The 11952-nt window shown below is 52.1% G+C and overlaps 3 protein-coding genes across 3 annotated transcripts; 2 read left to right on the top strand and 1 right to left on the bottom strand.

The window, feature by feature from the left end:
• Nucleotides 1–1229: 1229 nt before the first annotated feature.
• On the top strand, nucleotides 1230–3549 carry BO80DRAFT_436602 (citrin; the record flags this gene model as incomplete). The annotated part of the gene is made up of 4 exons (XM_025720962.1): nucleotides 1230–1481; nucleotides 1522–2715; nucleotides 2784–2946; nucleotides 2999–3549. 4 exons carry the CDS (start codon nucleotides 1230–1232, stop codon nucleotides 3547–3549), a joined length of 2160 nt encoding a protein of 719 aa, XP_025573291.1.
• Nucleotides 3550–4532: 983 nt separating this feature from the next.
• On the bottom strand, nucleotides 4533–5244 carry BO80DRAFT_360416 (DUF5321 domain-containing protein; the record flags this gene model as incomplete). Its single annotated transcript, XM_025715964.1, has 2 exons — nucleotides 4533–4726; nucleotides 4794–5244. The coding sequence occupies 2 exons, from the start codon at nucleotides 5242–5244 to the stop codon at nucleotides 4533–4535; spliced, it is 645 nt and encodes a 214-aa protein (XP_025573290.1).
• Nucleotides 5245–5516: 272 nt separating this feature from the next.
• Nucleotides 5517–11870, top strand: BO80DRAFT_427061 (C50 family peptidase). Its single transcript, XM_025719912.1, has one exon. The coding sequence runs from the start codon at nucleotides 5551–5553 to the stop codon at nucleotides 11794–11796; it is 6246 nt and encodes a 2081-aa protein (XP_025573289.1). The 5' UTR covers nucleotides 5517–5550; the 3' UTR covers nucleotides 11797–11870.
• The last annotated feature ends 82 nt before the right edge of the window (nucleotides 11871–11952 follow it).

Raw genomic sequence — 11952 nt, 5'->3', positions numbered from 1 at the left:
GTGTCAGACAGAGATGTCATGTGAAGGTCGGGTACTCTGTACATTGCATTACTATCGCTCGTCTGATGTGCGGCAAGCGTTCAGCTGGAAACTCAAATCCGAAATCATCCTGTACATTGATCGCGTTCTCCGAGATCGGGTTGCAGGCCGCGTCTGTCTGCAGATGCCCCGATGAGGGTCGAACATATAGATTGGCATGGACTCGCTACTCTGCTGAAGAAATGGGATGCATCGCGACCAACCTACTCCGTAGATAACGGTTCGTTTGTCTTGGAAGCTAGGACTTTCTTCAGATCACTGGTCGTTTGGCCTAGGGGGCCAGTGGTTATCATATCGCAGGTGGCCAGGGTTCCGGAGTTACCGTGGCACGCCGAGAGAAGTGGTTGTCCATGGCGAAATCCGTGAGGGGGCGTGGATCAGGTCGTAAGTCCCTTGGGTCGGCGCGGCTTTCCAATGTTTCAAGCGGACTAGCTTTCGGGCAGGACGAAATTCCTTAAAAAAAGTCTGATTCGAGTTGAAGATTATTCTGGCAATCGCCAGCCATGATGCCGAGTACTGTGTAGATCGCCTCCCTTGATGGCGGAAGGCAGTGGTCAAACTGCGGAGTTAAATAACAAGAGGCAGCGCGGCGGCTGACCAGGGATCGGGGTCAAGTCCGAAAGCATCAGCCAAGGAAAAGGCCTCACCGGGCCGGTTAATTAGATAACACATGCATGCCAGGGGCGGTGAGGCCGCCCGATGGGTTGGCTGATTCGTCCCCGGCTGCAGTTGGTCAGTACTAAGGCAAAGAAAAAAAGTCAGCAGAGAGAGGCTTTTTATCCGATTGTCCTTCAAGGGAGACAGCTTTGTATGGCAAGGGCCCAAAAAAAGAAAAAAAAGGAAATTGGGGAAAGACGTAAAAAATAAGAATCCTGTAACAGCAGCGCCCTACGGATTTTAGCCCCAGTTTTTTCTGAACAGCTCACAGCTGTCAGTTTATGATTCACTGCCCACCCCGGGATTATTATTATTATTGATCGATCGATTTAACGCCTGGTGCTTTGCGCTTTTCCCTCCCCGTTATTTTGTCTTGATCCCCCTTCTCCACCCGCTCTCTTCTTATCCCAACCCCTTCTTATTCCCAGTCCTCCCTCGCTTGGCTTAATTGCCTTCTTTCCTTTCGGTTCCTTTGTTGCGCGGTTGGGTCTTCTTGGAATTGCATCAATCCTCTCAGATTGCTGCAGGTCACAATGGCTAGTGTGAAGGACGCGGTCAAGGTGTCCCTGGTGGGCAGCTCCCAGGAGCCACAGCCATCGCAACAGATTAAAAGCAATTTCCTGCGCCATGCACGCAAAGATGAGGAGACTGGCGAACTCTACATGTCCCAGGAGGACTTCGTTAATGCGGTTGCTCCCAAGCATGAAGACTATGTGAGCTTCCCTGATCCTTGCCTTTCTACCCCCGGATTGTGCTGCATGTGTCATATGATTCGCAAGGAACCTGTGCGTGGCTAATGCATGGCGATGTTGTTTCCCACAACAGCACAAAATAAAGCGTGAGCATTATGGAGTTCTGTTCATGGTCGCCGACAGGCGCAGGACAGGCAAAGTCAGCCTTGCCGACTGGACAACCTTCGAGAACCTCCTGGCCAAACCCGACGCCGAATACGAGATTGCTTTCCGACTCTTCGATGCGGAAGGAACGGGCGCCGTGAAATGGGACACTTTCAAGAATGTGTGCGACCTGAACAAGAGCAGTGATAGTATTCCCTTCGACTGGAACTCAGAATGGGCTTCCCTGTACACTGGAAAGACCAAGCATCGCCACGACATGACATACCCTCAGTTCTCTCAGATGCTTCGAGGCCTGCAAGGAGAACGCATCAGACAAGCCTTCCACGTTTTCGACAAGGATGGTGATGGTTACATCGAGCCCGAAGAATTCCAGCGCATCATTCTCGAAACCTCGAAGCACAAGCTGTCCGACTATGTCCTGGAGAACCTCCCCAGCTTGTGCAACATCTCCGCGGGTACTAAGATCTCCTATGCCACCGTCCGTGCTTTCCAGAACATCATGCGCGAGATGGATATCATCGATGTCATTGTACGTGAGGCGACTCATAACAGCGACGACGGTAAAATCACACGTGCGGATTTCCTGAATGCTGCTGCTCGCGTCACTCGATTCTCGCTCTTCACTCCTATGGAGGCTGACATTCTATTCCACTTCGCTGGATTGGATGCACCTTCGGGAAGACTTTCGCAGAGAGACTTTGCCAAGGTCATTGACGCATCGTGGCGTATGCCCATCGCAGTTGCGGGACAGGTTGCATCGGATTCGGCGCACAAGGTGGCTGAGAAGTCCAAGTCTGTGCTGTATAGCGTCCTCGAATCCGTGCACCACTTTGCCTTGGGAAGTCTTGCGGGAGCATTCGGCGCATTCATGGTGTACCCCATTGATCTTGTCAAGACCCGCATGCAGAACCAGCGATCAAACCGCGTCGGAGAGAGACTGTACAACAACTCGCTTGACTGTGCAAGGAAGGTGATCCGGAACGAGGGATTCCTGGGGTTGTACTCTGGAGTCATCCCCCAACTGATTGGTGTCGCGCCCGAGAAAGCTATCAAGCTTACTGTGAATGACCTGGTCCGTGGTCATTTCACCAACAAGGAGAACGGGAAGATCTGGACTGGCCATGAGATCCTGGCTGGTGGTACTGCAGGAGCCTGTCAAGTGGTAAGTCATCATGACGCGGAGTCGCATTTCGTTCAGAACTTTCATAAGCTAACTGCAAGCTTTCCTAGATTTTCACCAACCCCTTGGAGATTGTCAAGATCCGTCTCCAAGTCCAGGGCGAGATCGCAAAGTCCGTTGAGGGCGCCCCTCGCCGCTCTGCCCTCTGGATTGTCAAGAACCTGGGCTTGGTGGGTTTGTACAAGGGAGCAAGTGCCTGCTTGCTACGTGATGGTGAGCAATTTTAGCCCCTTTCCATTTAGCTTTATCTGACTCAATTTCACAGTGCCGTTCTCGGCCATCTATTTCCCCACATACGCTCATCTCAAGTCCGACTTCTTCGGCGAGTCGCCCACCAACAAGCTCGGCGTCGTGCAATTGCTCACCGCAGGTGCTATTGCCGGTATGCCCGCGGCTTACCTCACTACTCCGTGCGACGTGATCAAGACCCGTCTGCAGGTTGAAGCCCGTAAGGGAGATACCAAGTACACCGGACTGCGTCACTGCGCGGCCACTGTTTGGAGAGAGGAAGGATTCAAGGCTTTCTTCAAGGGAGGGCCTGCGCGTATCGTTCGTTCGTCCCCACAGTTCGGTTTCACACTGGCAGCATACGAAATCCTGCAGAAGATGCTTCCCATGCCCGGGTCTGAAACCGATGTCACCCCGACCGGACACGTCGAACCCGGCGTCGGCCTGCCAACAGCCAAGGCTCCTCTGCCATATCTCAGATCAAGGAACGCTCTCAAGCTGATCCTTGATCTGGATCAGAACATTGGCCGCGTTCCCATTCCCTCTGCTGAGCGTTGGCCCAAGTTTCTTCAGCAGTCCAAGCAATAGATAAGCATCTTCTTGTTTTCATAGCGACGAATCGGTTCCTGTATCCTTGTGTTTCTTTGTTTGAATGGAAATATTTTTGTCATACCACCCCGATCTGTTTTCCTTGTTTTCTAGATTTTTGGCTTGGGGCAAAGACTACTTTGTGACCTCTATTCCTATGTCCTTGGCGGAACCGAATTGCATTTGCACATGTAACAAAAGCAGATAGAAGTTTGGGCATGATCCTCATCGGCTGTGATGTGCGTTGTTATCCAGTGCGATCCGTGCTAATTCTGCCGGACCTTGCACCCCTGGTTTGGTCTGAGACTCGCAGTTATCACTTCACATATCCAAGATTGTGAGAGCTACATGCTACATGCTGGTGTACAAGTATTTGATGTTCCCCATGCAATCACTATCCAGCGTCATTCCAGCTTGATGTTCAATATGCATGCATTGTCTCTATATTTCCCACATAGATGGCCGTTCAGTCTCCCGCATCATGTGTTCTCTTTATCTTATTTTCTCATGCCGATAACTCTCAAGATTGTGGCTTTTATAGGTCATGAAGTAGATTCTATTTTACAGAGCATATAACCCATACACGACTCCAATCAGAGTATATATACCTTCGGAGTTCTTATGAAATGCCATGTGGGTATCATTTGGAGATGCAATTGAAAATAAGAAATGAGTCGAGCATGTTTCGACAGAGCCGAACCAAATGATGGGTATGCTTGAGTCAACAAAGACTAGATATAGTCAGTATGCTATTAGAGGCTGTTCCCTCTACGCTGTTTCCGGATCGAGGATGGCCGACCCTCAATAACCAAGGACCTTGAGATCAGGGCGACTTCTAAATCATCGGTATTGGCGAATTATGAGGCCTAAGGTCTCGGTGCGGATGCGCACCGCGGTCTCAACATTCAATGCACCGTACCTAGCGGTATCCTTGCGTTTACCCCCGTTCTGGCAGTATCGATCATCAACAGACACACACTTGCTCAGAAGAAGTTGAGTTTCTTCTTTGACTTGCTATCGGCGGGCAAGGACTTGTCTGCAGGCCCCTCAGCCGGCACAACAGGATCCTTCGGGGTTGGCTGTTCCGGCTCTTTGACCTGCTGTTGCTCTTGCTGGGACTCCGATGCGGCGGCCTTGCGATGCCATAATGAATCTTCCGCTTCGATCTCACGCAGAACTACATCGGATATAGAAGGTCAGCGAATGAGTAAAGGGCCAGACGACGAAAGAAGACAAGCACAGACCTTCCTCCCATTCTCTCTCCTTCGCTTCGTCTCCCGTGCCCAGCAACTTCTCCACATCTACCTTCTCCCCATTGTTGACCCTCTCTATCACTTCCCGAAGAAGCCTGATCTTGGCGTCCGTTGATCGCGTGTATGCCGCATAGTCATTCTTCAATGCGATCATCCGGATGGCCTGGGATCCGATCAGGATGAAGATGATGATATAGAAACTGGCGGGGTTCCATTCCTTGGACTTCGGCTTATAGGGTTTGGTTTCTTTGGAGCCGCGGTTTCGGATGAACTTGGGAATTAATGATGTCCATACTGACGTCTGAGCCAATTTCGGTAGTGTTCTGGAGGTGGATTGTAGACGGTTTTGTAAGTGTGCTGTTGGGAGCTGAAAAGGGCCGACAGGTCGGAGGGTAGGAAGCGCCGGAGTCAGATATCGTAGGGAGAGTCGAGTGGTATTCATGGTTAATGAGTTCATCGCGGGCATTGCGTCGAAACGCGACGTCGAGGTTATTCCAAAGCCGCCCAGTGTCGGGTCTGTACACTTGCTGTAGCACACAATCTGCCGGAGTTCGGCCTGAGGCAATCGGAGGATCGGGGTCAAAAGCCACTAGTATATATCGGGCTTAGTCCGGGGTGGTTGCTGCGACAACGCGCTTTGCTTGGCTGCCGCCCGGCTGTCATGATCACATCGAAGGCATGGCTCGACCCTCCACCATCATCAATCGTCAGTGACTGCAGCGCTGTCTTTATACCCCCTCCGCCAACCATGACGGTCTCAACGCTACTCCCCGGTTCCCCTATGGAATCGGTGAAGCAGGCCGTCCGATCAACCTCAACATGTTCTAACGGCACGGTGTTGTCCCTCGAAACACTCTTCCGCGGTCCATCGAAATCGCCGCTGGACAGCGAAAGCGCAACAGTGAAACGGGTAGGCAGGACGACAAAAGCTTCTTCAACCGCGACTAGGGGAACAAGGACAACTAGGGGAAGGGGGGCTACGGTATCTGCGGCAGAGGCGACCTTGAACACAGTGATCGAACAGGATGCTGCGCGTCTATCAAATCAAGAAAAGCTCGTCCTCGCCACGGAAGTCTTCAACTCGACATTGAAAACGCTCTCGGAAGCTTTGAAGCTACACTCGGCCAAACGCGACGATGCTCGAACCACCCCGGCTAGTACCCCTCGGGAATCGCCTTCGCCCAGCCGTGTCGCGAAATCCCCCCGGAAATCGAAGATGTCCCTACAGAGCACAACAACAACGGATGATGGAATACTAGCTGTGGCAGAGTGTGCGGCGATGTCTCTGTCATGCTTGCGGACATTGAAAGGGGATCAGGAGAATGGAGCACCTAATATGCAACTGGAACAGGGTGCATGTATATTGGCAGGGAGATTTCTCTCGCTAGGCCTTAGTGATATGGCTTATAAGGAACTCAGAGCATTGAGAAAAAGAATTCAGCAATACCTTGACAGCCAGGCGGCAGGCGGGAAAAGGGCCCCAAGTCGAAAAGGGACCCCAGTTGAACAGGATGGCGAAACCACAAAGGAACGGATGTCTGACCTCCTCACGTTCTCTAACATTAGCGAAGCGCGACCTCTACATGGGCTCCTTGTATCCTACCAGTCGAATGCTCTTCGTCTCATATCCTCCGAAAAGAAGGCTGCGACTGTGCACAATGTGGCCCCTTCCTTACAATTGTCGGACCCAAGTAGCCCGGCAAATGTGACTCTAGCTGCACTCGAATCAGGAGCCCTCACCAAGGACAAGGCCGCAATTCAGCTCCAATTATTATCCAACACAATGCTCTCCTTGTCCTCCAGTTCTCAACAGTCCACGACGAACAAGATCAAGCCGGCTACGTCACTCTCCCTTCAACTACTCTCACTCGAAATCCGCTGCATGTCCTGGAAGATTTCTGGACATATCTGTGATGATGCTAAAGAGATGTGGGATCCTTTGGCGCGGTACGTTGCCAGCTATGCTCATCAGAGCAAAGGAATTACAAAATCCGAGTTCGCCTCTACCTACAAGACCATAGTTCGATTGCAATCGGCTTTCATCGGCGTGCAAAAACGCTCCTCGACCACGACGAAAGATAATGTCTCTGTTGCAAGGATTGCGACCATCTTGGGCCAGCTCGCTCAAGACGCAGGATGCTTCGATGAGGCTTTGCAATTATTCACGGAATCTCTGGGCCCGCTTTCTAACGCACAGTGCCTTGCCCTGGCCACCGTTCGTTGCAAAATAGCATCCCTCCATCTTCAGGCCTTGAAGCAGGCTAAAAAGTACTCTTCTGGACTAGGCAATGCCATGAAAGAAGCCACCAATGTCCTATGTATGCCACTTAAAGGTAGCGCAAATGACCTCGACGAATTATTGGTTGAAGCCGCTAAACTGAAGAAACTCGCGATGGTGTTATTCGGGGATATGGTATCAAAGGAGAAGAGCCTGAAGACGGAGGACGACGATATCCCGCACCGAATCTACGGATATTTGAACGGCTTCGTACGATTTTTGCGACGATATGTTGGACGCAGACCAGCCGAAGATGATGGGAAGGACTTAGAGTCGTTCCAAAAGCGGGTTGTGGCCACCCGGAATATTGCGCTTGCAGCCGTTGATTCTGTCAATGCTATTGCAAGACTATCCATCTTGTCGCAGAGGCCCCCATGGGAGGAAATGCAATCCACATTGATTGACAGCCAACGCCTTCTCGTGACAATGGAATCTGCTGAAGAATTTCCCGACTCGCCGACTTCCGAGAGCATTGGCATAGGCTTCGTCAAGTTGTCAAATCTCTTTTGGTCCCGGTATATTAAAGAGAGGGAGTGTGGCAAAGGCTATCGTGAGCTTGTGCCCTTGCTGAAGCAGGCCGCCATTCTCCTCTCAAATTGCTCGCCCTCCCAGAAAATCGCAGGATTTACGCCTCTTAAGTATGAGAAGCTTGCACACCTTTACCTAGAGGCCAACCTGGCCCGTGAGGCTGAGCAGGCCTTTCAGCAATCGATTAAAGAGCATTTGCTGACAGGCACTCTCGACCAAGTCCTGTCCTCTACAGCCTGCTGCTTCCCTCATCGCATGTGTCAGGATCCGAAGAGCAGTGACTTCATGCTTGGCCGTGTCCTCTACGCTTTTCTAAAAATGAATTTGAGGATCAAATCGATCAAGACAGGTGTCTACGATGACGACAACCTAGCTCCTCTACAGCGTGGCCATTTACTCGAATGGCAGCTTGGGATTATGACGGAATTGGCGTCCCAGGCCTCGATCGATAACTCATTTCGGTCTACTTTTGGTCTTCTTTTGGCGAAGCTTCTCGATCTGTACTCTCCACAAGCCTTCCCGATCCGGCGCTTGCGGGTAGTGCTCACGACATTGCGCTTTTCACTCGAATATCCGAACTCCGTTGACCCGGCCCTGCTACAAGGTGTGATTGAGGCAGGCTTGGACAATGTTGATGCTGATGAGCTTGGTCACGATTCCGAACTTTCCCCTCTTGCTGGCCATTTGCAGAACTCGGTCAGACTTACACTGGGACTTCACGAAGGCAGTCTCCAGCCAAAAGATTTGGAAAACGTGCTAACCTGGTGGAGTCTGATGATGCGAGAGTGCAATGACTGGGAGACAATTGTTGCGAGTGTAGGAGACGTCGACCACTTTTTACTTCAAATGAAGGCGATTGTCGATTATACCGAAATCCATGGACTCTGGAAACTCCAGCTTTCTACGCTCGAGTTGGTCTTACGGGCCACGGAGCTTCGAGGATCCAGCGACTTTTCTGAAACGATAATTGTTCTCTCACGTCTGGCAGTCCAATACAGCCGGCTTGGATATTGTACGAAGGCGGGCGATCTTTTGAGCCGAGCGGACCAATACCTCAGCCATGCCGACATCTCCTGCTTGGCGATACTGTCCCATAAGCTAGCGCGAGTTGGATATTTTCTGGAGACTGGGGATGTTCAGAAAGCAGCGAGCACTCTCGCAGCAGCACAAGCTTTGTATGAGAAGAACCAGAAGAAGGAAGACTTGAATGCTTGCTCGGTTCTGTCAAAGCTCATGTGGGAGAGACTGATCGCTGACGCGGCATTCATGAACTCGCGGCTCTCTTTCGCCCAGGGCTCAATCAAGGACGCATTGTTTTTTGGTAAATTGTCGGTCAGACTGAATTGCAGGATTTGGGCGAAAATCGAAAAGCTCGCGCAGAGAAAGCAGGACAAGATCACACAGTCGGGAGAGAATTCTGAACTTGAAACCGTTGTTGAAGGAATGGCAAAACTCGAGGTCTCGCAAGCAAATGCAACCATTGCCGTGTATTCCCAAGGAGCTCCCTTTTGGCCTCACATTGGGTCCCATCATATGGCACTGCTGAACCTTGCTAGCCTTTCTGCACACCATGGTCTGTTCCAGGATGCCATTTACTACGGAGAGCAGGCACTGAAGATCAACAAGACATTGAACGCGAATGTACGTTTGATCGCGTCACAAGCACAGCTTGGCTCGCATTGGATATTTGGCGGGCATATCACGGAAGGCCAGGAGCTCCTTACAGCAGCCGAGTCACTATCAAAGCAACTTGACAACAGCATTGAGCTTGTTTCGCTCCAGATTGGCCTTGCTTCTTTACATCGAGCACAGGGCCGTTACCGCGACGAGCAGCGGGCTCTCCTCGAAGCTGAAAAAATAATGACGGAGTGTGCCGCTTCTGAGACATCGGATATCCTCTCGGGGGTTGCAGACCTTAATGAGAAGCTGAAGAAGCTGCAAGTCCAAGGTACTGCTAGGAAAACGAGGCAGCGGGCCCCCACGACCACCCGCAGAACTCGCGCCGCAACTACAACAAGCGCTCCCAAGGTGTCGGGCGAGAGCTCCGAATCGACAGAAGCCGGCTCAACGTCGCTTCTTCATCTGAGAAGTGACATCCTACGACAACAAGCGGCCTGCCTGCGCTCACTGCGAGACTTTGAACAGGCATCGTGTTTGTTGAATGATGCACGCAGGTTCGCGACTTCTAGAGATAGTCAGATTTCCCTGCATATTGGAGAGAGTGAGCATCTACTGGCTGATGCCATTCGGAACTTTGCCAGTCATGCAGTGTACTGTGTTCTTCCTGAATCGACTATTTCTCTTCCCTCCCTACAGTCACCGAACAAGACAGCGGGCCAAGTGAGCTCTAGCAAAACAGCTTCGACACGAAGGACACGGGCACCGGCAAAAGCACCGGCCAGAAGCACGCGCTCAAAAACGCCCAAGCCGACCGAGGACTTTTCTGTCATGTTGGCAAAAGCGAGCGAAAGCCTGAATACTGTTTTCCCGCTCGCTACCACCCTCGGATCTACTCTTGACAGCCATGCTGCCTCTCGCTTGATGAGTCGAATCTCCATGCTAACCCATGTGACGGCGCTCGACTGCCCGGCTTCTCTGTCTGAGTCTCCAGCAAACGTGAATGAGATTGGTCGCATTGGTGCTTTCACGCGGGAGCATGCTGCCATCACCCTTGATAAGCAATTAGCGGATTACTGCGACCCTCTACTTTGGCCAACTGCCGAAACTGCAGCGGTCCCCGAAGATGACCTGTGTTCGCGCTTCACCGAAGAATATGTCGAAATCTTACCGGAGAACTGGAACGTTCTTTCTCTTTCCTTGAGTGCTGACCGGACCGAGTTTGTGGTCTCACGGTTGCAAAAAGGTCGCTCGCCGTTTCTTTTGCGTCTTCCTCTCAAGCGGGGCAACTCGGAGGACGAAGACGAGCAATACACGTTCGAGGATGGCAAGGGTGACATGCAAGAGCTCATCCGGCTGGCTAACGAAAGTGCGCATGCAGCAAAACACCAAACCGATCGGCAGATGAAGAAGGATTGGTGGAAGAACCGGGAAGCACTGGACCGTCGGATGGAGGCCCTGCTGCAACATATCGAGAATGTCTGGTTTGGTGGATTCCGCGGGATCTTCTCTCCCGTGCCTCATGAGACTCGCTCCCTTGCGCGGTTTGCCGACTCGTTCCACAACATTCTCGACAAGCATCTTCCCTCGCGTCGCAAGGGCAGTCGGGCAGGAAGCTCGCGGTTGACCCTCCATCCGAATGTGCTGGAATTGTTCATCGGTGTCAAAGACCTGGACGATCAAGACGATCCGGAGGAGCCGTTGATGGACCTTCTATACTTCGTGGTGGATATTCTCCAATTCCAAGGGGAGCGCAACGCGTACGATGAGATCGACTTTGACATGATGGTCGTCGAAACCCTTGATGCTCTGAGAGGGCATCACGAGCAAGTCCGAAAAGAGCAGGGCAAGCCATCGCCGAACCACACTGTCCTGGTCCTCGACAAGTCCTTGCATATGTTCCCGTGGGAGTCTCTGCCGTGCCTCCAGGGATTCCCCGTTTGTCGGGTGCCCTCCTTGGAATGTCTTCGGGACCGCATCCTGCGATTCCGCGATGAAGGTGCGGATAACGGGGTCGGCTTTAGCGTTGCCCGCAAGAACGGCACCTATATTCTCAACCCCACAGGTGATCTGCAAACCACTCAGAGCACGTTTGAAAAGGACCTTGTGAGGTTGAAGTGGAGTGGGGTGGTCAACCGGGAACCGACGGAAGAGGAGTTCAAGACCGGCTTAGAGTCGAAAGACCTGTTTCTTTACTTCGGACATGGTAGTGGCGCGCAATACTGCCGGGCTCGGACGATCAAGCGTCTGGACCGGTGTGCCATCACGTTTCTGATGGGTTGCAGCAGCGGTGCCCTGACGGAAGCCGGCGAGTACGAGCCGTACGGAACCCCGATGAACTACCTGCATGCCGGGAGCCCCGCGTTGGTGGCGACGCTGTGGGATGTGACGGACAAGGACATTGACCGGTTTGCCAAGAGCACACTTGAGAAATGGGGTCTTGTTGGGAGCTTGGAGGGGGCCGTGGCTTTGGATGATGCGGTTGGCCAGTCGCGACAAGCCTGTGTGTTGAAGTACTTGAACGGGGCCGCGCCGGTGATCTACGGGATTCCCGCGGTGTTTTTGGCGTAATGATTTGGGATATTGGGTAATAGCATTGGCGTTCTGGATAAGGGTTACCTGTGGCATAGCATCGCGAGCTATCTAGTTAGTTGGTATTTTCTAATCATCATGCGATAAGCGCATATTCTTGACTTCAGAGCTCTGAGACGCGATAACCCCAAACGG

Source organism: Aspergillus ibericus, assembly GCF_003184845.1.
Source record: "Aspergillus ibericus CBS 121593 unplaced genomic scaffold BO80scaffold_32, whole genome shotgun sequence".
Taxonomy (NCBI): domain Eukaryota; kingdom Fungi; phylum Ascomycota; class Eurotiomycetes; order Eurotiales; family Aspergillaceae; genus Aspergillus; species Aspergillus ibericus.
This window is presented reverse-complemented; position numbering and strand designations above follow the sequence as displayed.